Source organism: Peromyscus maniculatus, chromosome 4 (genome assembly GCF_049852395.1).
Source record: "Peromyscus maniculatus bairdii isolate BWxNUB_F1_BW_parent chromosome 4, HU_Pman_BW_mat_3.1, whole genome shotgun sequence".
In the NCBI taxonomy this organism is placed as follows: domain Eukaryota; kingdom Metazoa; phylum Chordata; class Mammalia; order Rodentia; family Cricetidae; genus Peromyscus; species Peromyscus maniculatus.
Genome location: NC_134855.1, coordinates 138,563,651 through 138,590,909, shown reverse-complemented (window position 1 = coordinate 138,590,909; position 27,259 = coordinate 138,563,651). Strand labels below are relative to the sequence as shown.

The window sequence follows — 27,259 nt, the reverse complement described above, 5'->3', positions numbered from 1 at the left end:
CCCTGGCTGTGGTTGAGGGAAGCCCTACAGCAAAGACCCCAGCTGAGCCACACCCAACCCTACCCCACACAAAGTGGGGAAGAAACGCATGCTGTTAGAGCAACTAAGTTTTGCAGTAGGTAGTACCATGCAGTTTCACTGCGGCTGGTGCCACAGCCACAGCTAACAAGCGAGTGCAGAGACCAAGGCCTCCCCCCTGCAAGGCCTCCCCCTGCAAGGCTGCAGTGCATGCTCCCGGGCCCCGCCTCTACTCTCCACCCCAGGCTCACCTCTTCCTCCAGCCAGTCGTTGTACTGGACAATGCCAGCCATGACAACATCCGCGCCCTTCATGTAGAACGTGATTTCCCCCGTGGACTCATCCTGGAAAGAGGGGCGGGAAGTGATGACCCTGCCGGGGAACACCAGTCCCAGGCCTGACTGGCTTCCTGTGACAGACAGCAGGAGCCCAGTGCTTTTCAACTTTATTTATATTTACACATATAAATAAATTATATGTATTTTTATTTATATATATATAATTTATTTATATGTGTATGCCCTTAGAGACCAGAAGAGGACACTGGATCCCCTGAACTGGAGATGGTTGTGAGCTACATGTAAGTGCTGGGAGTTGAACCCATGTCCTCTGAAGGAGAAGCCAGTGTTCTTAACTGCTGCGCCCGTCTCTCCAGCCTCCCAGTGCTTTCACACTTGGCCAAAGATAAAACAATGGGGGGGGAGGCAGCTCTGGGGCAAAGGCCACAGCAGGCAGAAGAAAGCTCAGCTCGGAGCATTGGGAAAATTGTTAAATGATAAAGCAAGATCAAAGAGCCGAGACTTTTGTTTGGGAGCTGTTGCCGTTCCAACTGGAACTGCCCGCACGCAGCGGCTTGTTTCAACTGTGCCCGTGGGCTGTGCCGCCGCGGTGGCCAACTGTGCTCCATAAACAACAGGAAGACAGCAACGGCGGCTGGTTCTCCACGTCTCGGCACTGCTCACATGTGGGCCTGACACTCCGCTGCGGGGCTGCCCTGCACCTTACAGGACCGTCAACAGTGACGGCGCCTCCACCCACCAGAGGCCAGGAGTGGCCCCACGGTGACAGCCCACAATCTCTCCAAACACTAGTGAGTGTCCTCTGGGGAGACATCCAATCCTTCCACACTGAGACTGTCATCCAAGGCTGTGTCACGTCACATTCTGAGCTAACCTGAGACTCGTGTGGCCCGGAGGCCACAGGCTGGACACACCCGCATCACCGCCGAGTGCTGCATGAGAAGGTGTACACAGAGAGCCAATGACCTCTCATATTTTGGTTCCTCTGACCTGATAGGCATCAAACACTCGGCCTGGTACCAGTTCTTAACCAGGAGCACTGGGAAAACTATCACCTCTCTGCCTCAGTTTCCTCATCTGTCAAACAGGAAGTGCTGCACATCCCTGTGTAAGATCACTGCTGTGTGGGACGTGGCCTCACATGGAACGTGGCATTAGGGACTCCTGATGGTTAGGTGTGCCCTGAGTCCCTCCAGCCTGCTCTGTGGAGAGAAGGCTCAGTCCCAGATCTGCAACAGGCGACACTGGACAGACTGTCAGCTGCCACAACTCTGAGAAGCGGCTTTAGAGAGGCCATGGGTGCTACCACGCATCCCAGAATACCCAGGATGGCACACAAGCAAGACTTCATCACTGGGCTCCATCCCTCAACAGTGCAGAGGCTGAGACACAGACTCTGAGGAATGCTGGAGGACAGCGGGTCCCCAAGCCTCCAAAGAGAGGGTAAGTGACACTGACGAAGGGGGGAGGGGGATCAAGGCCTTGTGCATATAGTTTACTACTCTGGGAGGCCCAGAGAACTGCCTAGAAAGTTGCCTCTGACTGTGAATTAGAGGAGCGGGAGACGGCTCAGTGGGTAAGGGGCTTGCCACACCATGAGGACCAGACCCGAGTTCAGATCCCCACTACGTGTGTGTGTGTGTGTGTGTGTGCATGTGTGTGTGTGCATGTGTGTGTGTGCATGTGTGTGTGTGCATGTGTGTGTGTGCATGTGCGTGTATGTGTGTGTGCATGTGAGTGTGTGTGCGTGCACGCTGGACATGACAGCGAGCACTGGAGAGGCAGAATCAGTCTGCAGCCTGTTGACCAGTCAACTGAATTGAAAGGAGTTCCAGGTTCAGTGAGAGACCCTGTCTCAAAACATAAGGTAGAGAGCAAATGAAGAAGATGCTAAAAGTCAGTCTGGGGCCTCTGCATGAATGCATGCACATGTGTAATGCATGCACGTGTACACACACACACACACACACACACACACACACACACACACACACACACAAAGATGAGCTACCCAAAGCTAACAAAGGGCACGGTTCAACCACAGTCCAGCTCTTGGAACAACACACTGACTCAATCTCTCCCCCGTCAAGCAGAAGCACCTACACTTTGGGAACGGTCAAACGCACGCTCTTCCCAGGAAGGACAGCCCTCGGGCCAAAAGAACACAAAAGCATTGGGTTTTTAATCCCTTGCCCCTTCCCGAAAGTGGTGCTTCATACCACGGCTGCAGGAAGGATTGCCTCCACCCGACTTCCTCTACCAGAGGGCTCTGGCCAGCTCCACCATCCCATCCAACATAAATACTGCGGCCGCCCGTTATCTCCTGTGTGTGAGTCATCCTCCCACCCAGTTCACCCCCAGTTTACTGTGTTCCCATATCATGGGGACATGACACCAGAAACCCGTAGAGATGGGCTGGAAGAGGCGTGGCCTGTCCTCTTGTCCCCTTGCAGTCTGGGTCTGGCACCTGCTGACAGGCTCATTAATTCAAGGACGATGGTGTGTAGTCTCTAGCAGGATTCAATCCCACTACCCCACGTGGGAAGCAGGGAACGTAGTGGAACATCTTGTACAAATGTCCTGGGGCAACAGGCTTCTCTGACCTCACCTGACCCCTTAGGAGGCAGGCTCTCAGACAGAGAAGGAAAAGAGCTGGGGGTGGGGGCAGGCTGTGAGCACGCCGTGAGCTCACTCACACCAGTCTAAAGGCTGGATACAGTGTATACGCTGTGAGCTCACTCACACCAGTCTAAAGGCTGGGTGCAGTCTACATGCCGTGAGCTCACTCACACCAGTCTAAAAGGCTGGATGCAGTGTACACGCTGTGAGTTCATGCACACCAGTCTAAAGGCTGGATGCAGTGTACACGCCGTGAGTTCACGCACACCAGTCTAAAGGCTGGATGCAGTGTACACGCCATGGGTTCACTCACACCAGTCTAAAGGCTGGATGCAGTGTACGGGAAGGGCAGACAGTGACAGCCAAACCCAGCAGAGGTGGCATGTGGTGACGTGTGCCCGTAGTTCTAGCACCTGGAGGTGGGAGGCTGATGCAGGGTAGCTGCTGCAAGTGCCAGGGTTCCAGCCTGAGACCTTGTCTCAAATGCCCTCTGACCCCTGGGAAAGAAACAAAGCCAAAGAACTGAATGAAACCTGTCCACAGTGGGCAACGGGACGGTCATGTGCATACAGTGGCCCACCACTCCAGCACAAGAGCACATGGCTTCTCAGTTCTGCACAGCAAACACACATGGACAGTCTGTCCATCACAGGGGCACCCCACTGGACGCCACCAGCACCCCCAGTCTCAGACTGTGACAGCTACAAAGGTCTCGCCTTTCAAATGTGACAGTGAGAGTCGCTGAGCTGGGGAGTGTGGCGAGGCTGGCACGAAGTACAAAGCCATCTCAAAGCCCGGGACACACCAGAGACAGAGGGGACAGGCAGGCAGAGGAGGGAAGTCGGCTCACCAGGGGCACTTCCCACAAACCTAAGGCAGCCCTGAGAAGATGTACACCATCGGCATTGCTATTAATAACCCAAAATGAGAAACCGCCCATTCAGAAGAGAAGGGGGGCCTGAAAGAGGGCTCAGTGGGTAAAGGCACTGACTACCGAGTCTGAGGAGTTTGATCCCTGAGCCCCACATGGTGGGAAGAGAGAACCAGCTTGCACAAACTGTCCTCTGAGGTGCGCTGTGAAGTTTTAAAAGAATCAGTATTCACAGTTAAGAACAGAACACACAGGCTGGAGAGATGGCTCAGAGGTTAAGAGCACTGGCTGCTTTTCCAGAGGTCCTGAGTTCAATTCCCAGCACCCCCACTGTAGCTCACAAATGTCTGTGACTCCACTTCCAGGGGATCCAATGCCACCTTATAGGCTCCGAGGGCACCAGGCATGTGGTGCATATTACATACATACAAGTGAGACACTCATACATGTGGTGATATTTTATTTGTACTGAAATGTTATTTTAATTTTATGTTAATAAATAAAGTTGCCCTGGGGTCAGAGCTATTAGAGCCATAGTAAGAGCGTGGTGGTTAGAAGAGCTAGGTAGATTTCTGTGTGTTCAGGGATACAGCCAGTATTGGAGACATACGCCTTTAAGACCTGGAGGGCGGTACTTACAGGCAGTGATGAGGCAGTCATGTGGTTGGGTTTACAACCAATGAGAAGGCAGAACAGAAAGATTATTTAAACAGGGACACAGGAAGTACCTCCCTCTCTCGGGGAAGCTAGGAGCACTGCAGGAGGTAAGATTTTATCTCTGAGCTCTGACCTCTAGGCTTTCTCTTTTACATTGGCTCTGTGTTTCTTATTTTAAAAAGACGATTGGTTACATCTACACATACATATAAAATAAATAAATCTTTTTAAAATTTTTAAAGGATCTAGAACACAAGTGCATGCATACATGTAATTTTTAAAAAAATCAAAAGAAGTGAATGAAATGGGATATTTTCCATCGGAATACCACACACACATCAAAATCAGCAAAACCATGTCTTGATGGTGTAAGAAAATGTACATTGAGTATCTACACATAGGCAGGCAGACAGGCATGTGTGTGCATAGGCACACGCGTGTGCGTGCACACCCACACAGGGGAAGCTAACTTAAAATGAAGTCGGAGGGGACGTTTATAAAATGTACATAGATATTTACACCCACATGCTTAGAAGAAAGACTGAATGAAGGTCCTTGGCGGGGCGAATACTGGCCCCCAGCTCACAGCAACCATCCTGCCCCAGCCTCTGAAGTGCTAGATTAATGGTGTGAGCCACCGTGCCAGGCTTGATTTCCCTTCTCACGACTCTTAACTGTGAAAACTGAATGCTGATTAAAATAATGACAATAATAAACAACTGGGCAGGGTGGGGGCGTGCTAGCTTAAGTGAAAGCAGACTCACTAAGCCAACAGCACTCTGTACTCCAGCCACCTTGTGTGGGAAGACGCAGAGCTGCTTCTCACAAAGCATGACGCATGTCTGGGAAGGAGATCCCTTCACAGCTAAAGGAAGGGGTGGCGTGTGTGGTTCCGTTCATTCTCAAAGCCGGGCCTGGGGGACTCTCGGATGACTCAGCTCTCAAGTGGCCTCAGCAGAGTCCACGGCCCTAGAACTTAAACAATAATGGCTGGAACCAAGTAAGAGTGATTCTGTGGACGACGCTGACTAACTCCAGGAAACACCCACCCGAGGGAGTTAGGTCGCTGATAGCCCTGTGCTCAGATGTGCCCTGGATTGGCTAGAGCCAAGGGTCAGGCCAGGTGCAGCCTGTAGGAAAAGCCGCAGCTGTGTGGAAGGGAGAGGCTCCCTCCCCAGTTGACATTTGCCAAGGACATGTTTCCCACGGGTCACAAAGTCCCAACTCAGATGGGAAGTTTCAGAGCACACTCACAGCCTGTCACTGGGTCTTCGGAGCAGCAGTTCATGGGGCCACCACCACAGTCCCTGGATGGAGGCAGCGTTATCCCCACCCCCACCCCACCCCAAGATGTGCTGGACCCAACAGCTCACTCCCGAAAACAGAACAAGGCTAATTCGGCCCGACTCCTAGGTTCCTGAAGGCAGCTTCCAGCTTGCTCACACTCTCACTAGGGTAAACCCAGCTGACATGAGGCTAGCCCAGGGAGAGACCCACAGAGCAGTAGCTGAGGTGGCCTCCATCGAGCTGTCCTGCAGCCCACTGAAGCTGTGGGTAAGTGAACGTTGTCTTGGGAGATCCTGGGGAGACACTGAACCAGACACCCAAGCCACACCCAGACTCCTGGTCCACAGACACGGTTAGAGACCACTGTGTGAGGTAATCTCTTAGCAATGAATAATGAACACAGCACCCCATCACGACCCAGGGCCATGGGCTTTTCCACATCCTCCCCATCCCATCTAAGCCCTAGCATACACTTGGGAGCCAGACAGCCCGGGGGTGAATCTCAGACCCATCACCTCCCTGTGTGAACTTGGGTGCTTTCGTTCAGTCTTTCTATGCCTCAGTTTCCTTCTCTGTCAAATGCAAACCACACACCTAGCTTGTGAGCCTCTGGTAAGCAGACTCTAGTCAGCTTATGCCAAGTACTGAGACCGGCCTCTGACACAGCACCAGCCCCACCCAGCTGTCCCCGTGACCATTACTGCTGGCGGCGGCGGCGACGCTCTCACCGTGGCTACCTCACTGTAGGAACCACCCTCCCTCCCTGCCAATCACCCCTTGGGCAGCTCTCCTGCAGGATGCTGACAGCCCCTCACTGCTGACTGTGGCGGCCACAAGCCCCAGCGATGCCCCTGCCTCCCTGGCACGGGGATTGCAGGCACACACCAACCACCACACCCAGCCTCCTCGTGTGGGTTCTGGGGTTCACCTCGGGTATTCGCATTTGCACGGCAAACACCTTACCTACTGAACCAGCCCCTACCCCCCAAGCTTCAGACTCCTTTTGTGGTGGTATTGTGTTCCCCAAAATATTGTGTACCTTAATAAACTTATCTGGGGTCAGAGAACAGAAAAGCCACTAGTTAAGCAGTGATAGCACACACCTTTAATCCTAGGCATTCCAGAGGCAGAAATCTCTCTGGATCTCTGTGAGTTCAAGGCCACATTGGAAACGGCCAAGCATGGTGACACACGCCTTTAATCCCAGGGGGTGATGGTAGAAAGCAGAAAGATAAATAAGGCTTGAGAACCAGGAACTAGAAGCATTTGGCCTGGTTAAGCGTTTGGCTGGTTAAGCTTTTAGGTTTCAAGCAGCAGAGTTCAGCTGAGAACCATTCGGATATGAGGACACAGAAGCTTCCAGTCTGAGGAAACAAGACCAAGCTGAGAAGTCGGCCAGGTGAGGTTAGCTGTGGCTTGTTCTGTCTCTCTGATCTTCCAGTGTTCACCCCAATAACTGGCCTTGGGTTTGATTTTATTAATAAGAACTTTTAAGATTCCTGCTACATTCTTTGGGCATAAACAAAACACCATGGGTAGAAAACGCCACACCTGCCAGGCAGTGGTGGCTCAGGCCTTTGATCCCAGCCCTTGGGAGACAAAGGCAGGCAGATCTCCAGATCTGAGGCCAGCCTGGTCTACATAGTCCAGGACAGCCAGGGCTACACAGAGAAACCCTGTCTTGAAACAAAACAAAACAAAACAAAAAAAAAAAAAAGAGGAGGAAAGAAAAAGAAAAATTCAAACCTGACTCAGGTTATAGTCAAAATAAAATGACACTAAAAACACTGTTTAAAATTGCCTTCAGGCCACCGTGTAAAGAATTTCACGTTAGGATTTGGGGATCATCCAAATATCGAATGCAATGTTCCATGCTGGTCACGGATATTCTACAGAAAGGATATTCAACCCCTACAGACATACAGTGGACTACTACACAGCCACAAAGGGAAGGAGAGGCTGGTATACACATGACATGAATGCACCTTGAAACCTGTTAGCAGGAGGAAGAGATCAAAAGACCACACACCATTTATAGGAAGTGTCTAGAACAGGTAAATCTGCAGGGGCAGGAAGAAGACCAGTGGGAGCAAGGAGCTGGGGGGATGAGGTAGCTTAATAATTGCAGGGGTTTAATTCTTTTTGAAAGATTTGTTCGTTTTTATTTCATGTGTGTGGGTGTTTTGCCTGAATGGATTGTCTGTGCACCACATGCATGCAATGCCCTCAGAGGCCAGAAGAGGGCACTAGACTCCCTGGATCTAGAGTAACAAATGGCTGTGAGCCACCATGTGGGTGCTGGGAGCTGAACCTGCGTCCTCTGGAAGTGCAGCCAGAGCTCTTAACCTCTGAGCCATCTCTCCAGCCTCTTCTTTTCAATCACATTTTCACTTATTTTGTGTGTGTGTGTGCATGAGTGCACCGGTCACAGCACGTGTGTGGAGCTCAGAGTCTGTCCTCTCTTCCCCCGGTGTGAGTCCTGGGATCGAACTTAGGTCCTTGGGCTTGGTGGCAAGCACTCTGCCCACTGAGCCATCTCAACAGTCTCTGGCTGTGATGAACAGAGTCTGCACAGTACTGGAAGTCGGCAAACGAGGCCAGCGCCAGGCCGGGTCGTCACCTGTATATTAGTCAGGTCTCTCTTTGCTGCAACCAGACCCCTGAAAAGAAGCAACTTCATGGAGGGGGGGGAGGGAGGGGGGGGAAGGAAAGGGAGGGAGGGAGGGAGGGAGGGAGGGAGGGGGGAGGAAGAGAGGGAGGGTGAGCTTCTTCTGGTTCACAGATTAAGGGACAAGGTCCCATGGTGGAGGAAGGCATGGTGACAGGGAAGAGAGGCAACTGGTCACATTGCCTCGAACACGGGAACCCGAGTGTAGGGGAAGCAGGCCTGGACTATGTATGACTCTTAAACCTGCCCCCAGGGACCCACTCCCCCAGCCAGGCTCCACCTCCTAAAGCGTCCACAAGCATCTAAAACTCCACCACAGTGGGAGCCCAAGTGTTCAGATTCAGGAGCCCCTGAGGTACAGAACAGCAACTATGAAATGGTTATTTCTTTAATGGCTATTTTGTTTTGTGAATGGTTTATGTTTATGTTTGTTTTATGTTTTTTTGTTTGTTTGTTTGTTTGTTTGTTTTGGTTTTTCGAGACAGGGTTTCTCTGTGCAGTTTTGCGCCGTTCCTGGAACTCGCTTTGGAGACCAGGCTGGCCTCGAACTCACAGAGATCCGCCTGGCTCTGCCTCCCTAGTGCTGGGATTAAAGGCGTGTTCCACCACCGCACGGCTATGTTTTATTTTTTAATGGCTATTTTATGTTTTGTGAATATTTTTATGGCGTTTTTGTTCTTTGGAGACAGGTCTCACTCAGTAGCACAGGCTAGCCTTGAACTTACAGTGGCCTCCCTGCTTCCGCCTCCCTAGCACTGGGAGAGCAGTGAGCCACCACACATCACTGCTATGTGAGTTCTACCTGGGAAATACGGGCGGGCGGCTGGAGGAACGGCTTGGCAGTGGCGAATATTCCCTGCTCTTCCCAGATCCCAGCACCCACGCCAGGCAGCTCACAACCCCCACAACTCCAGCTCCAGGGGGTCATCTTCTTCTTCTAGCCTCCATGGGCACCAGCACACATGGGCATACACTCACACAGACATGCACACATACACATAAATAATAAAGAATAGGAACTGGGAATGTGCCTTGCTTATTATGTGCAAGACCCTGGGTTCAACTCCCCCACAGCAAAATACACACACACACACACACACACACACACACACACACACACACACACAGGAGAGGGAGAGGGAGAGGGAGAGGGAGAGGGAGAGGGAGAGGGAGAGGGAGAGAGAGAGAGAGAGAGAGAGAGAGAGAGAGAGAGAGAGAGAGAGAGAGAGGTGAGAGGGCCAACAGATGGCTCGGAAGGTTAAGGTGTTTGCTGCTAAATCTGATGGTGTGAGTTTGAGTCCTGGGATCTACACTGTAGGAGAGAACTAACTCTTCAAGTTGTCCTCTGACATTCATTCATTCATTCACACACACACACGCACATGCACACACGCACACACAGTGTAGCATGTTGCTCATATATGCTAAAGAAATGAAAAGGTAATTTTTCAGGAGCGTGAGAATGAGAAATCATCTACTAAGAGCTCCCTGACATACACTCGCTGCTTCAGAGCTCGGCTCAGCATACCCTGCTGGCTGAACTGGGCGTGTCCACTGACGGGGCCCATTTCCTTCCTGCTCAGGGAGTCACACTCCCTTACCAGTCTGGGTGACAGTAATGAGGTCCCAGCGAGATATAAAGGCCCCGATGCACACTCTGCGGAGCAGGGGAGGACGCTGAGGGGCAGGGGAGGACGCTGAGGGGCGGGGAGGACTCCACTCACCCTCACAATGATGCCCATCCGCTTGCTCTCGTAAGTAAAGGGAAAGACCTGCAGGATGGTGAGATTCAGGATCTGGTCGCCAGGGGTCCTCAGCTGCATGGAGGATTGGTCTCGGCCCACCAGGGTCAATCCCACGCTTTCGGTCCACTGGACCAGGGCCACCTGGAGGAAATGGAGAGAGGGACATCAGACACCTACACATGGACACTGAGGAAGAGAAGATGGAAGAGAAGGGACTGTCCCGCAGGCCCCAAAGCAGGATGCTCACCACAGGCGTGTGGCAGAGACCCAGTAACCATAGTTACCTCTGAAGGCTCTGTGCCAAGCCTGCTACCCATATGACAAGAAAGGGCAGGGCACTAGGAACTCTCACCCTGGCTCTCCCTTAGCTGGGCACACTCCATCAGACAGTCTAGTCTTTAATAGGTGACTCTGTAACACACACACACACACACACACACACCGCCACCGTGGGGGTGGGAGGGAAGGGAAGGGGCTGGTAGCAACATCTGGAGCATCTGTGGGAAGGAGATGCTGCTGGCACCTGAAGGTACAGCCCAGGAAGCCTGATGGCCATTACAATGCACAGCACAGCCCCAGTCATGAACCCTCCGGCCCAAGAACAGAGCCAAGGAGACTGGTCCACAGCCAGGAACACAGACTCCCAGAAGTTCCTGGAACTGCCCACCACTGATGGGACAGAGGAGTGGTAGGGGCCAGGCCAGGAGGCAACCCACATCTGCCTAGGTCAAAGGCCAGGGCGCTCTGTTCCTGGAGGGCCACTTGGGTCTCCCCCAGCCTCGGGCAGTCCGGATCCACCTTGGCGGACTCCTGGGAGGCACATGGGAGAATCCTAGGCCAGTCAGAGCCCCTCCTGAATCACACAGGCCTGTGTCACTGGGATCCACTGCCACCGTTAGGAAGTTGACAGGACAAAGACCAAGTCCTGGTCTCTGGGGCCTGGGAAAAACCCCCCTTCCATGGCTATGAGGGCACAGTGGGGTTAAGGGTGAGCTCCCAGTGAGGCTCTCCCCGATGACCCACAAGCTCTTCAGGCTGTGGCCAGAGACTGAGCTCAACACACACTGGGGACTGTGAAGATGGGGGAGGAGTCAGCAACCGAGGAAGTACGGCCTGATGGTTATTCTTGGTTGTCAACATCTGGAATTAACCAAAACCGGGGCCCGGCACACCTGTGAGGAATGAATTCACTCATTCAGTCAGTCAGTCATTCATTCAATCATGCATTCATTTGTTTGGGTTTTTGAGACAGGGATTCACTGTGTAGCCCTGGCTGTCCTGGAACTCACTTTGTAGACCAGGCTGGAGGCAAACTCACAGAGATCCACCTGCCTCTGCCTCTGAAGTGCTGGGACCAAAGGCGTACGCCACCACTGCCTGGCTGAGGAATTTTTTTCTTAATCGTTTGAAATGAGAAGACCCACTTCTAATCTGGATCTTTGTGGTGGAAGATCTACCTTTAACCTGGATCACAACTTCTGCTGGCAGCCAGTACAAAGGGTGTGGAAGAAGGAAGCTTGCTCCCCCTGCCTGCCTGCTCCCCCTGCCTGCCTGCTCCCCCTGCCTGCCTGCTCCCCCTGCCTGCTCCCCCTGCCTGCCTGCTCCCCCTGCCTGCTCCCCCTGCCTGCTCCCCCTGCCTGCTCCCCCTGCCTGCCTGTTTGCTCCCCCTGCCTGCCTGTTTGCTCCCCCTGCCTGCTCCCCCTGCCTGCCTGCTCCCCCTGCCTGCTCCCCCTGCCTGCCTGCTCCCCCTGCCTGCCTGCTCCCCCTGCCTGCCTGCTCCCCCTGCCTGCCTGCTTGCTCCCCCTGCCTGCCTGCTCCCCCTGCCTGCTCCCCCTGCCTGCCTGCTTGCTCTCCCTGCCTGCCTGCTCTCCCTGCCTGCTTGCTCCCCCTGCCTGCTTGCTCCCCCTGCCTGCCTGCCTGCTCTCCCTGCCTGCTTGCTCCCCCTGCCTGCTTGCTCTCCCTGCCTGCTTGCTCTCCCTGCCTGCTTGCTCTCCCTGCCTGCCTGCTCCCCCTGCCTGCCTGCCTGCTCCCCCTGCCTGCCTGCTTGCTCCCCCTGCCTGCCTGCTTGCTCCCCCTGCCTGCCTGCTTGCTCTCCTTGCCTGCCTGTTCCCCCTGCCTGCTTGTCCCCGGGAGACATGATCAGATCACATAAGACTGGTTCGGGGAGGTCAATGTTCAAAGTTCAGTCTCCTGAGTGCATACAGTGTGGAACAGAGCTGGGGTGGGGTCCGCAGGCAAACTGCTGTGCATTACTAATACGGTTCTCCGGGGGTGCCGGCTCTGCTTCTCCCAGGTCTCTTTCAGTCTTGCCTGATGTCACCTTGACTGACCTACTCCCTAAGGTGGATCACACTGGACCTCCAGTCTGGGGTCCCTTTCGACGCCCTTGAAGGCTCTGTAAATAAGCAGCTTCAAGCAGATGCGCTCTCGATTTGCAGGATCCTATCTTTAGGGGCTGGAGACACTCAGTGGTGAAGAGAAGACGATGCTCTTGCAGAGGATCCGAATTCAATCCTAGCACCCACATGGCAGCCCACAACCATCTGTAACTCCAGGTCTAGATCTGAAGCCCTCTTCCGGCCTCCTCGGGCACCAGACACACATACACACAGGCACACAGTACACAGGCATACAGGCAGGCAAAACACCCATACGTGTTCATTTTTTATTAAAAAGTTTTTTTAACCCTGTCTTTAGCCATCTTGACTTGGATGTTTAATCCAGGTTAGATATCAGATCTCTAACCTGGTTTCTGTTGCAGAGATGAACTGAACATGACATTAGCAAGATGTCACTTTCATGATTCAACCCTGTTTCGGGAAATGCTCTTAGCCAACCAGGATTAAGCTCCGGCCCTCAACTCCATCTTTCCAGGATTCCCAATGGTGAGTCTTGGGAAATCCCCTCATTCAGTCTTGAACCTGACGATTCCATGCTGAAGAACGACTGTCTGGATATGCAAAATTCATCAATGTTGAAATCTAATCCCCAGTGCGGCGGCCTCTGGGGGTGAGGTGGGGCCTTGTGGGGGACTAAGTCATTGACAGGGGCTCAGATCAAGGAGACCCCAGAGAGCGCCATTCCACTATGAGAGACACAGTGAAAAGACAGTCTGGTAGGAGCCAGGAGGGGAGCCCACCAGACACCAAAGCTGCCAGGACCCTGCTCTGTGAGCCCAGCCTCCAGAGCCCTGAGAACGACACTTCTGTTGTTTATGAGGGGCCCAGTCTGTAGTATTTTGTTACAGACTAAGACACTGACATTCAATTGTTTTTCTAACAGTTTTCTTTTCAAACTTAAAACTGACAACTCAGTAAAGAGCCATACAAAATGTCCCTACCCTGTCCGTGCGTGAGTGCGTGTATGCGTGTATGCGTGTATGCGTGTGTGTGTTTTACTCTTGGGTGTGCATGAATAAGAATGCTTCTGGAAGGCTGGGGTGTGGCTCAGTTCACAGTGTTTAAATAACATACACAAAGCCTGGGCTCCATCTCCTGCACTGGGTAAAACAGACCATGCTGACACATACCTTTAATCCCAGCACTTGGGAGGTGGAGACAGGGAGATCAGAAATTCAAGGTTCTCCTCAGCTACAAAGCAAATACCAAGCCAGCTGGGGCTACACGAGACCTTGTCTCAAAAAAAAAAAACAAACCTTCTAGAGCAGCAGTTCTCAACCTGTGGGTCAGGACTGGGGGTGGGGGGTTGTCAGTGCATGAGGAACTGCATTAAAGGGCGGCAGCATCAGGAAGGCTGAGAGCCACTGTCCAGGGTGACAGGTCAGAGGCGCTGCAGGCCCTTCCCTTGCCGCCCTCTGGAGGAAAGAGATACTTTGACGCACTGGCACTTTTAAATACTTAAGTACATACCCCGACACGTGATTCCCAAGCTGGAAGGAAGGACTTGAGACTTCCACCCTTCCTTACACTGGGTCCTGTCCCATGTGGGGACCCGAACTCTGGTCCCCTTGCTTATGTGGGAAGCCCTTCACCCACTGAGGCATCTCTCAAGTGTTTCCCTCCCCTCCCTCTCTCTCCTCCCCCCTCCCTGCCCCCAGTTTGGTTTTTTGAGACAAGGTCTCACTATGTAGCCCTGGCTGGCCTTGAACTCACAGAGATCCACCTGCCTCTGCCTCCTGAGTGCTGGGACTAAAGGTGTGCGCCACCACCGCCCGGCGCTCGCTCGCGCTCTCTTCTCTCTCTCTCTCTCTCTCTCTCTCTCTCTCTCTCTCTCTCTCTCTCTCTCTCTCACTCACTCACTTTTAAACAGCTCCTGTTTCACCATGTAAAGTCCTTCTCCTCAGAAATGAAAGCCTGTAGCTTGGGGCTTCCATGAGCGACACCAACTCCTCTGGCCCCTGCTCTTTACTTCAGTGGAGAAAGAACCAAGAAGCCCGGAACAGAAGTGGCCCCCAGAGCTGCACGGAAGGAGGAGCCCAGCTGTAGGTCACGGAAGCTAACGTGACCACTGTCACCAGAGCGGTGAAGCATGGGCGCATGTAAATACCTTCTGTGGTGCTTGTCTTCCACGGCAGACACCAAGATGAGATCCTCAGCAATCGTAACACGAGGGCCTCCTGTGCTCAAGCACCACTCACTCCGGAACCTTCCACACTCTGGGACTTCATGAGTCAACTGTCAGCACTTGCTCTGAGCTCTCTCTCAGAGAGCATGTAAGACCCCTCGAGTCCTGCTGGGAGGCTGTCTAAGGGGTGCACGCCTTTCTACACAGGATGCTATAAGACAGCTCCTTGCCTGTCATTAGGAACTTCCACAAAAGGTGGAGTTCCTCCTCAGCCCTCAGATTCACCGGCCCTCACTTCAGGGCCAACAACAGAAAAAGAGGAGATGTGCTGAGCGTGGACACACACTGTGGTCTCAACACCCAGAAGCTGATGCAGGGGGACCAGGAGTTTGAGACCAGCCTGGGCTACATAGTGAGATCTGTCACAGAGACAGAAGGCTCATGAAAGCCAATGGTAAGCAGATATGGGAACAGCGGGCTGGACCCGACCTGGGCCAGAGTGTCTTGCCTCAGGAGCCTGCTGTGCCTCCACCAAGGGGTGGGTACTCATGGAGCAGACATTTCCTTCTAAACGCCCATTCCGCCAAGAGCTGTCCCTCAAGTCTTTCCGTCTGTAGGTCGGGCCATCCAGGCCGAGCTTTCATAATGCCCCTTAGTACCTGGGCCGGGGTGCTTGGGAAACAGGCCAGGTCACACTCGGGAGCCTCCCGCTGCGAAGACTAGAAGACATGTCAATCAAGAGAGCACGTGCTCTGGGGGGCCAGCCTTTGACATTTCACTCCCCGGCTCTTTGGCGGTCTTCAGTAAGATAACCCCTGGGGTCTCATGGAGGAGTTGGCCTAAGGCCATCTTTCAGGGTTATAAATCTACCACAGGCCTGAGGGGTCTCTGCCTCTCTCAGGAAATGCATCCAGCCACACTCACGTGGTGGCTGCAGGTTCCAGTGTCAGCGGGGCTTGAACTGACAGGAATAAAGCAAGCATGCAGGGGCCCAGGGTAAACTGAGGCAACTGCCAGTGGGCAGCTGAAGCAGCTTAGCCAGCTGCTGCTACAGTATTTCTACATCCTTTTTAATAAAAGCTTATCTTCGTGAAAAATGGAGAGGTTTTTAAAGCACTGCTTCAAAGGAAAACTTAAAGACAGCATGCAATGAATAAAATAGCCTGTTACCTTTGGAGTCAGGGACTTATCACTCAGCCTCCAGACCTTAACTCACGTCTAAAGTACTGAGTCATTTAGAAATGACATGCCCAGCCAGGCGGTGGTGGCATGTCTTTAATCCCAGCACTCAGGAGACAGAGACAGGCAGATAGATCCCTGTGAGTCTGAGGCCAGCCTGGTCTACAGAGCTAGTTTCAGGATAGCCAAGGCTACATAGAGAAACCCTGTCTCAAAAAACAAATCAAAACCAAAAAGAAAAAGAAGAAATGACTGCCTGAGTCTATAATGCATGGATAAGCTAACACCAGAGAGAGAGACTGGGTGTGTGTGTGTTCAGTATACATCCGTGCTCCTGTGCGTGTGCACACGTGGGTGTGGGTGTAGGTGGATGTGTGTGAACGTGCACATGGTCTGAGGAGGCTAGAGGTCAATGTCAAGCTGTCATCTTCAGTCACTCTCCATCTTATTTCCTGAGACAAGGTCTCTCATGGAACCTGGAGCTCATTGATTCTCCCAGCTGCCAGGCCAACAAGCTCCAGAGAGCTGGCTACCTCCTCCTCAGCAGGAGAGTCCCAGGCACACCCCGTGCCTGGCTCTTTTACTGACTGACCGTATGTGGCTCTGAAATCTAACTCATCCTTACATAGAAAGCACTCTACCAACTCTCTCCAGCCCATCAGACACCTCAGACAACCCCGCCCCTTCTGAATCCTCTCCAAGATTTTGCCTCAGTGGTTGATAAATAATACTCATGTGAATGTTTCCTTGTTTGTTGAAACAGGTTCTCACTGTGTAGCCCTGGCTGTCCTGGAACTTGCTCTGTAGACCAGGCTGTCCTCGAACTTGGAGATCTGCCTGCCTTTGCCTTCAGAGTGCTGGGACTAAAGGCGTACGACACCACAACCAGCTGATGTGGAATTTTTTCCCTGAATCCCTTGACATCTGATTTTTGGCCTCGCCCTGTGGGTGAGCACACAACCCTAGAAAGCCTTTCTGATATAACACTCTACTCCCAGCTCAGCTGTGACATGTCTGTGTGCTGCCATTGTCCCTGGGGCCTGTGACTCAGGCTCGGGGACAAGAAAGCATTTAGGGTGTGGGTGACTGTGGAAAGGACTTCCGGAGCCACGACAGGCCTGTGAGATGGCTGGCCTCTTCCCTACCAACTCAAAGTCTCCTCGGAGTTCCCCATGTTGTCACCAAGCCCAAAGTGCAAGGCAAGACAACTGAGGTTCCTACACAGTGACAGACATGCAGGACGGAGTGAGGCCCAGTTACGGTGGTTCTGAGTGGGGACCTCACCAATGGAAGCTGGAGAGAGGTAATCAGAGCCGTGTCTACACTGCAGTGGCCGCCTTAGTGCCTGCCTCCCTCCTCCCTCCCTCCCCCCTCTCTCTCTCTGGTTTTTCGAGACAAGGTTTCTCTGTGTAGCCCTGGCTGTCCTGGAACTCACTCTGTACACCAGGCTGGCCTCTAACTCACAAAATCCACCTGCCTCTGCCTCCCGAGTGCTGGGGTTAAAATCATGCGCCACCACTGCCTAGCAGTACCCTCCTATGGATGGGTACTAGAAGGGTGATGGGTGATGAGTGATGGGGACGTGCCTTGCTGGCAGAGTGCTTGCCCAGCATGCCTGAAGCTCTGGTTTCATCCCCAGCACCAGGATAACCAGGCATGGTAACACATACTCATAATCCTAGCACTTGGGAAGTGGAGGCACAAGGATCCAAAATTTAGGGTCATCCTTGGCTACATGGAGAGTTTGTGGCCAGCCTGGGCTACATGAAACCCTACCTCACAAAAGAAAGATGGGGCTCAGTGGAAGAGCACCTGCCTTGGATCCAGGAGCCCTCGGTTCGATCGTCACTACTGGGGAGGGGGTGTCAATAATTCCTTTGGGCATGTTAGATGGTTCCGTGGTGAAGGCACTTGCCACAAACACCTGCTGCCCTGAGTTCAATCTCTGGAGAGAGAACGGACTCCTGCAACTTGACCTCCGACCTCCACATGTGCACCACGGTATGCTCGTAAACCATATATACATTAAAATAAAGTGTAATAAAAAAAATTTAAACTGGGTGATGGTGACAAATGTCTTTAATCCCAGCTCTGGGGAGGCAGAGGCAGGTGGATCTCTGTGAATTTGAGGCCAGCCTGGTCTACAGATAGAGTTCCAGGGCAGCCAGGGCTACACAGAGAGACCCTGTCTCAAAAAAGAAAGCTGTGCCATGCTCCTCCCCACACCCCCAGGCTTACCACACACACTGAAAAGAGAAAAAGCCACTGAGCTGGGAGGTGAGCATAAAAGGCTGGACTGTTCTATTTTCCCAGTTCCGATTCACAGCAGAGGGTAGGGAGGACCCATACCGAGGCTGTAAATCCACAGCTGCATGCAGACGCGTCAAGATGTCCAGGGCTGACCGAGCACAGGCAACAGACTTAGGAAATCCTGCTTCTTCGACAGGAAACGAGCACCCTGGAGATTACTCCAGCCACACAGGAGCAGCAGCCTGCTCCCTAACGCTCCAGCAAGCTAACCTTGGGCTTCTACAAGGCTTAGTTGACAGTGGATTTCAAAGGCATTATGAGACCAAGCCAAGTTCAAATGGAATTCCGCAGGGGCTCAGAACAGTAGGGCGTTCTTGAAGACCTCACTTGCGCAGCAAGGCCTTCTTCCTGTCACGTGGCATGTTTATATAAATACGCCGGCATTCCGTGTAGAAGCCAGAGCGACACAGAATTATCAGTGGCTGCAGCCTTTGTGGATTAAATCTTATTTTTCTCTTCTTACCTATGTTATACTGAAGATATGAAGTGCATTTTAAAATTAGTAAAGTTGTGTTTTAAGAAAAGGTATAAGGGGCCAGTGAGAAGGCTGAGCGGGTAAAAGTCTCCCTGTTTAAGCCTGGCAGTCTGAGTCCAATCCCTAGAATCCACTGTAGAAGGAGAGAAAACAATTCCCAGAAGTTGTCTTCTGAACTCACATGTGCACCATGGCTCTCGTACACATCATACATCCACACAAATAATAAAAAGGGAGGCTGGGGAGGTGGCGGCTGACAGCCTGAGTTTGGACCCCAGAACCCACACGGTGGAAGGGAGAAATAACTCTTGGAAGCTGTCCTCTGACCCCCACACATGCATCACAGCACATACTAATACATACACACATATGTAAGGAAATGCAATAAAAAACTGTTTTTAAGTATCAGATCCTCCGGGACTGTGGAAGACTCCAGAGACAAGAAAAAAACATCCCTTTTGTTATTTTTAATCACAAATCAGAAACTTAACAGGACAAAGTGAATCGCGTTTAGAGCAGACGATGAAATAAAGCATCTTCCCTCTGCAGAGACGCCCCCAAACCGCAGCATCTGAGAAAGACCAAACCATGGAACACACCCACCCCCACAGCCCCAAAACAGACACAGCAAGGCTCAGCAGACAGCAGGCTGCCGGGGTCCACCTGATGCTTCTCCACAGCTGGCCAAGCACGGCCCACAGCCAGCGGTCAGACACTGTGCCGAACATCAGTATCGCAAACTCCAATGTCATCATCACATGTCCTCACATGCTCCTGGTCCCCAGTCACTAACTACCAAGAAAAAATACCATCCTATCTCACAACCCAAACCCTGAAGGGTCTCAATTCCATTCTTGAAAGAAAACAAGATGTAATGAACTACACCTAATGAGTTGAAGAAGAAATGTTGATGTCCACTTTCTACACCAGAGCAGAGCCCAGCCCTGCCTCCCCGTCCACTCACTCCACTTACACAGGGTCCCCAGCTCACAAGTTGAGAGTAGGCCCATTTCACTCATAAACCACCTGGCCTGAGTACCAGTGGCCATGGTCAACCAGGGCTTTTGGTTTGAGCTACCCTACAGCACCACACCATGAACAAGGAAGTCTCTCCCACGGGACAATTTCTTCTCAAAAAAGGAAAAGAGAAAGATCTGGAATTAAGACATCCTGATATCCCTTTACCTATGAGCTCAGAAAGGGCTTGCACAGTGCCACATCCCATCCACCATGAGCCACAGAGCCCTGGTTCTTTGAGGCCACTAGCCCAGGCTACGTGAGACACTGTCCCAAAACAAAAATAAAACAAAACCTGTTTCTAGAATCAGGTGCCAAGTTTTGTGGGCAGGAAGGAGGGAATCAAGGCCAGGCCTAGAATGTGGACAGTTAGGACCACACAGAACCATGACTGACCCTTGCTGAAGCCCAGGGATGAAGGTATGGCTGCGCCCTCCCCGGGTTACCTCATCGGGGCTGGATGCCTGGTACACACGGCAGGAATCCTCAAACTGCTTTTCAGCCTCAGCCTGGTCTGTCACGCCGTTGGACTCGTACACAGGTGTGACGTTGTGGCACAGGGCGATGGCCTTCACAGCCTCGTGCACACGGCTGCTCATGGTCCTTCGAACCTTGGTAGTGACCGTGGGACCCTTCTGAGCCGGTGGTTCCTGGGATTGCTAACGGAAAGGAAAAGCAGGAGATGAGCAGAAAGACCAGGGGTCTGGACATCATGTCACGTCAATGGTGGTTAGTGTTTTCCTCCTACTGTTCAGCACGCAGGACTCCTGGCTTATCCATGCTCAAGGACCTGGGTTTAACACCAATGTAAAACAACAGAGAGAGACTGAGGGAGACACCCGATGCCAACACACACACGTCACATGGGTCCTTGGCTCAGCATTCAGTGAAATCCAAGTCCTCTTCCCCAGGAACCATGGGATTGGCCACTGCCCATCTCTCCGGGTTCCCACACCATCTCCCCTCCCTGGCCCAGTCACACTGCCTGGGAGCCCATTCCCTCTGGATTTCTGCAGGAATGGCTCGCTCAGTCTCACCACACGGGTCTCCATTTGAAGGTAAACTCAAGAGAGGCCCCTGAGGCTCCCTAACCCTCTCAGCCCTACTCAGGCCCTCAGAGCAACTCAGGCTGCCCTCCGCTACGTCCTGATGTCTTCATCACCTAAGCCTGGCTTGTCCACGTGAACCTTCACCCCACAGGCCCCCAAGAGCAGAGGCTGCCAGCGCGCGTAACTCGCCACTGTATTCCCAGCAGCCAGAGCAGTGCCTGGCAGGAGAGAGGTTGCTGAAGGAGTGGGTAAACTGAGGTACGGCACAATTTACAGAGCGAACGCCCAGCAAGCACGAAGCCCTGGGTTCCATCTGTAGCATCCATAACATATGACACGACACACCTGTCATCCCATCACTGGAGGAGGAAAGGGAGGAGGACCAGAAGTTCAAGGAGGCTAGCCTAGGCTACAGGAGACCCACTCTCAGTAAGTAAATAATAAGCAAACGAACAATCCCCAAAGTAGTGGTAGGGGAGTTCTCAACATGTTTTTCTTCCGTGTCTAAGAAAAAGAAGAATTAAGGCCTGGGGAGATGGCCCTGTGGGTCAGAGTTCTTGACACTAAGACTGACAGATCAGGCCGGATCCCCAGGACCCACAGAGAGCAGAGACAAGACTCCTGAAAGCTGTCCTCTGACCTCCACATGTGTGCCCGAGCACATGTACACACACTCACACACACACACACACACACACACACACACACACACACACACACACGTAAAACAGATAGGAACTCCTTGGAGCTGAGCAGGAGGTCAGAGTCACTGTCTGGACAAAGGGCTGCCTGCCTCGGCGGCGCAGGAAGCTAGAAATGTTTATGAAGTTCCTAGATCCCATGTTCCATTGAAAGCGTGTACACCCGGGAGGAGAAAAGCCCTGTGAGACTTTGCCACGCATGATGCTTAATACCTATGACACATGGTTGGTCCAAACAGAAAACAGATGGCCTGAGAAACAAGAAAATGACATTCATTAAATTTTTAATACTATTTTTAGTAGTGGCATTAAGCTCCTTGAGTAATTAAACAATTACTAAATTATTCTAGTCACCGTGGGGACACACAGGGCTCTGGCTTCCTGCTCTGTTAACCTCTGGTGTCAAGAGCACACAGGTTGCACTTCCAGGTCAAAGGGCACAACATGGTAACAATAATTAGAGTGAGGGATCAGAACTCCGATTTCGACAGCTCATTAGTCAGATGCTTTTAATTATGAAGATTTTACCTTTAAAATTATACAGGGGCTGAAGGCTTACGAGAAGTCCCTCTGCTGGAGAGATGACACTTTCTACTGGTCCGCAATTTACGTTCTGGTAAATGTATGTGATGGCGTGCCGGGACATGTTTCCATTTTTGCCCACACCGCTCAGCACCTGGACTGAATCACTGTTTAAGATCGGGTCAACAGCAAAGCCTCCGGCGAGGCAACTGCTGGGATTGCAGAGTGTGAGTCAAGGCCAGGGAGAGAAGCTGAGCAGAGCACCTACCTCCAGGGACAACTTCCAGAGTGGGAATAGGCCAGATTTCGGGGTGCCAGGCTAGCTCAGTCAGTACAGCAGTACCCAGGGCCCAGTCATCAGTCAGTACAGCAGTACCCAGGGCCCAGTCAGTCAGTCAGTACATAGTACCCAGGGCACAGTCATCAGTCAGTACAGCAGTACCCAGGGCAAACAGACTCTGTGTGCACAGGATCTGGCGCTCTGCTGCGGTTTGGGATAGCCAACCCACACTGCAGGGGTTTGTGATCTGGGAGAAGAAACACTGTCCAAGCCATGCCAAGAGAGCCAGGACAGCTGGAGTCTCACAAAGGCCACAGTCTCCAACCAGGGAAGCCACTCCTCAGGCAATCAGAAGGTGGGGGTGGCGGCAGGTCAGGGTCACCTCCATTTCCTACGTCAGTGTCTTCCCCAGTTGGAGAGGAAATGGTCACGGATGCAGAGACTATCTCTTTCCATTGTTCAATCAGTGGCTCCTGCAAGCCTGTGTGGCTCAGCTGGTAGAACATCTGCCAAGCTCACATGAAGTCCTGGGATTGATCCCCAGCACCACCAATATCAGGTGTGCACACCTGTCATCCCAGTACTCAGGAGGTGGAGGTAAGAGGGTCAGAAGTTCAAGGTCATCCTGAGCTAAAAGCTGGAGGCCAGCCTATGCTACATCAGACTTTTATTATTATTATTTTCATTTATTCTTTGGAGAAGGGAGGCATGAGTGTGCATACCACAGTACGTGTGTAGAGGTCAGAGAACAACCCATGGAAGGTGGTTCTCTCCTACCACGTGGATCCCTGGAATGGAACTCAGGTCATCACGCTTGGTAGCAAACGCCTTTACCAGCCTGAGCTATCGTCAGCCTCCACATGAGACTGTGTGTGTGTGTGTGTGTGTGTGTGTGTGTGTGTGTGTGTGTCTGTGTGTGTGCATGCGCACATCACAGAGCCTCTGGCGTTGACCACTGGGCCAGGCCTGTGACAGCCGCGTACTCCCATATGGAAAGGTGGAAAAGCTTCACTCACCTGACACCATGTTAATCTGTATCAACCTCAGCCCCACAGACCCTTTAACCCAGACACGCTACTTCTTACTTAAAAATACCAAGGGAAAAACAAAACCAGATGTAGCACCCACCGAGATGGGCAAGAGTTTTTTTTACCCTGGAGAAAACTCCCTGGTCCTGGTTATCCTAGAGAGGGAGAAGGGCAAAATGTACCAGTGTTTATGTGTGCGTGCAAGCCTTCGTGCGTGCATGCGGGCCTGCGTGCGTATGTGCGTGCATGGGTGCGTGCATTTAACATATATGTATTTTAAAATGTTGGATGGGCTGGTGAGATGGCTCAGCGGGATAAGGCAGGGTTGCCAAGCCTGACAACCTGAGTTTGATCCCTAAAACTCACATGGCAGACAGAGAGAACTAAATGGACTCCTGCATATTATCCTTGACTTCCATGTACACACCCTCACACAAAAATATAAATGTTAAAAAACACTATCAACGGGTTAGATGATTAATCATCAAGCCAGGGACTTCCTCCTACCCCGTCCCGGTAGGAGTTTTATCTCATGATGAACTGGTCATTTTCTTACTGTTTGTTTGGCCTTGTATTAATAATCTAGAGTTTTCCTTCCAGAATGTTTGAGACTACTGTTCTCTTTACAAGGCCAGTTTAGTTAAAATCACACCCTACACTGGTCACCTGGGTGCTCGTAAACCTCTGTCTGCACCGGGACACACAGAAGACAAACAAAGATAGGATTCCAGCCCCTTCTGCCAGACATGTCAAGGTCCGCACCTGACAAACGCCCATCTGATAGATTCCCCGGAGGTCCCTGGGTCAAGCTTATGAATCTTAGGGGAGAAGTCGGTGTTGTGTGAATCTGGGAGTGGAATGTCACACAAACACACACTAGTCTTCTCTCCCTGTGCCCGTGTGTCATCTTGTGACTGCTGCCTTGAGGCCTTCGGATTACACACCAAAGCTCTCGAGAGCAAGGGGACAAGAGCAAGGCCAAGCCTCACCTCATCCAGCAGTGCTCACAGTGGCTGCTCTGTCCTGTGGGACCACTGGGTTCACCTGCTGACACAGGTGTCGGGGCAACAACCAGGACTTCCAGCCCTGACCCACATTAGAGGGTTTGGAGCTGCAAATACCACCCTTGAAGGCTAAGGAGGCCAAGAGATGGTTCAGTGGGTGACCTGGTTCCTAGAACCCACATGAGGGAAAAAAAAAAAAAAAAAAAAAACAGCATAAGGAAGTAGAGGCAGGAGAATCATAGCAAGTTCAAGGCTTGCCTGGGCTACACATGAGTTCCAGGCATCCAGGGACACAGTGGGGCCTTCTCAATAAATCAAACAAAGCAGGACACGCCCCTGCTGCTAGAACAAGACACATGTACAGTCAGCCAGTCTGGTGACTTGTAAGTTTGCTGGAAGTCGTTGAATTGTACCTTCAACAGGGCTCAATTTCTTGGTGTATAAAGTATATCTCAGTAGTTATTTACAAATACAGAGTGGCTGGGCACAGGGGCGCACGCCTTTAATCTCAGCACTCAAGAGGCAGAGGCAGGAGGATCTCTGTGAGTTCGAGGCCAGTGTGGTCTACAGAGTGAACTACTCCAGAATAGCCAGGACTACATAGTGAGACCTTGTCTCAAACAAACAAACAAGCAAGTGAAAGGCCAGACAACACACACACACACAATTTTTTTAGTGTTCAGGAGATCTGAGGCTGTAGCTCAGTTGGTAGAGGGCTTGCCTAGAATACACAAAGTCCTGAGTTCGATTCCTCAGCATAACATAAACCAGATGTGGTGGTGCAGACCTTTAATCCCAACATTCAGGAAGTACAGGCAGGGGATCAGGAGTTCAAGGTCATCCATAGCTATGTAGTGAACTTGTGGCCAGCCCGGGCTAAAAATAATTAAAATGTCCAGCCGGTGACGGACCCGTTAAAAGCAAGGCTTTACCTGGGTGTAAATACTGAAGATGTGACTCTGCACTTCGTCCATGGAGTCGAGGCCGTAGGCCACCGTGCCCAGATGCAGCCGCTTGAACACCATCTCGTTCTGTGTCAGGGTCCCTAGAACACAGGAGGTGCAGGCGTTCAGTGCCTCATGCTGGCTTCAGTGGAGAGGGGCCCACTCTTCTGAAAGAGCACCCCACTTTCCATGGGGACAAGACTGAACCTATCCCTGGGGCTGTCGATCAGGGTGCTTGAACGTTCCCTGAGTTAAGACGGTGGCACGTGGCAAACACTGGCCATCAGCCTGGACTGAGCAGGAAGACACATGAACAGATGAGCAAAGAAAGACATGGCCGCCGCGCCAGAGCCCCACAGGAACCAGCCCAGGGGCTCCGTGCTGACACATCTGGAACTTTCCCACTTCTCTCCTTGCAGAATCCTGGCTCTTGCTGACTTGGTGAGTCAGGACAAAAAAAAAAAAAAAGGCCCCAAAGGCTCCAGTGTGGAGGACGTGGTCCCTAGCTGCTGGCATGTGGAGGGTGACGGCTCATGAGGGCTTCAACTTCATCAGTGGATTAGCCACTGCCGAGTTCACCCTGAAGTGAGGGGCAGGGAGGCTCCTCCTGGTGCACGCTACTGTCAACTGGACACACTATAGTCACCTGGGAAGAGAGTCTGGATGAGGAATAGATCAGACGCCCATGGGCATGTCTGTAGGGACTGTATTGATTATTAAATGATTTGGAAGGAACCAGCCCAACTGTGGGCAGCACCATCCCCTAGGCTAGGCATCCTGCACAGTGTAAGAGAAGAAAGCCAGCTAAGCAGCGAGAATGCACGCTTGCATTCTCTCTCTGCTCTGGACTGTGGGTGTGCTATGACTAGCTGCTTCAGAGTTCCTGCCTCGACTTCCCTGCCTGATGGATTTGACCTGTGAGCTGAATAAACCCTTTCTCCCCTAAGTGGCTTCTGTCAGAGTGAAACCAAACGAAACAGAAGCTCATCTTGTCCCTAGACCCTTTCCCTCTGCTTCCTGGCGGCCAGTGAGGGCGCGGCTTTCCTCCTGCACCACAATGCACCTGCCTCACCACAGACCTAAGGCACCGGAGACAGCTGGCCAGGGACTGAGACACCGGATGCCAGGAGCCAAAATGGCCCCTTCCTCACTTACGTTTGTTTCCTTTTGTTGTGTCAAGGCAGCGGAAGCACCAAGTGTGTCAACAACTCTGCACCTCCAGAGAAGGCGCGCAGCCTGTCCTGGGCCTGCCCGTAGACTACTCCTTCCTGCCTCATGTGGCTGGTGTAACTCTGCACCTCCAAACAGAGAAAGTGTGCAGCCTGTCCTGGGGCCTGCCTGTAGACTACTCCTTCCTGCCTCACGTGGCTGGTGTGGGAACGAACTGAGGGGCATGCCCTGCACATCAGCCGTCCCATGCAGGTGTCCACTGACATTGGCGTGCATCATCACACACACTCCCTCTTCATCCAAAAGCGAGGGAGGAAGGCAGCTGCGGCCCCTCTACCACCCCCAGAGAGAGGGCCGGGAGCTGCTGGAACCCCACCCAGCCCCTCTCTGCCCCTGCAGAGGCGTTCACCTGTCTTGTCTGTGAGCAAGTAAGAAATCCTGCCCAGCTGCTCAGGAATTGTGCTGGAACGAACCACGGTCCCGGGGATTTTTGAATCCCTGCGAATCACCCAGCTGTACACAATCTTGCCCATGTCCAAGTTCACACGCAAGCTAGGTAGGAAACAGAGCAAAGGGTTACCAAGACATCTATAAACCACACAGACTGTACACGTGTGCTGTGCACATGGAGACAGAGCCCTACCCAGAAGCAAGAGACATCACAGGCCACACAGCCATTCTGCACAGATTCAAGTCACTTAGAGTACAGGAAGGGAAGCTTTCCATTTTTAACTACTGGTCCGTGGACAAGTGAGACAGCCGAGGGGTAAAGGTGCCTAGGGCCTTGCCGATGCCAGGAAAAGCAGTCTACCACAGAGCGATAATCCTGTCAGGACCAGGATCCCTGAATGAGTCAAGGGAAAGCACTTTCGGCCCGCGCTGACGTCGTCCC

The 27,259-nt window shown here is 52.3% G+C and overlaps 1 protein-coding gene across 9 annotated transcripts in view; it reads right to left on the bottom strand.

Moving 5' to 3' along the window:
• Atp9a (ATPase phospholipid transporting 9A (putative)) overlaps positions 1-27,259 on the bottom strand; it is a 110,445-nt gene that overhangs the window by 20,190 nt on the left and 62,996 nt on the right. For all 9 annotated transcript variants that reach the window (XM_042276866.2, XM_076571103.1, XM_076571101.1 and 6 more), the window contains exons 12-16: positions 26,777-26,919; positions 25,186-25,298; positions 20,116-20,328; positions 10,144-10,305; positions 270-362 (exon numbers count right to left, since the gene is read on the bottom strand). In XM_042276866.2, the coding sequence (XP_042132800.1) occupies positions 270-362; positions 10,144-10,305; positions 20,116-20,328; positions 25,186-25,298; positions 26,777-26,919 (724 nt within the window). The remainder of the gene's footprint in view (positions 1-269; positions 363-10,143; positions 10,306-20,115; positions 20,329-25,185; positions 25,299-26,776; positions 26,920-27,259) is intronic.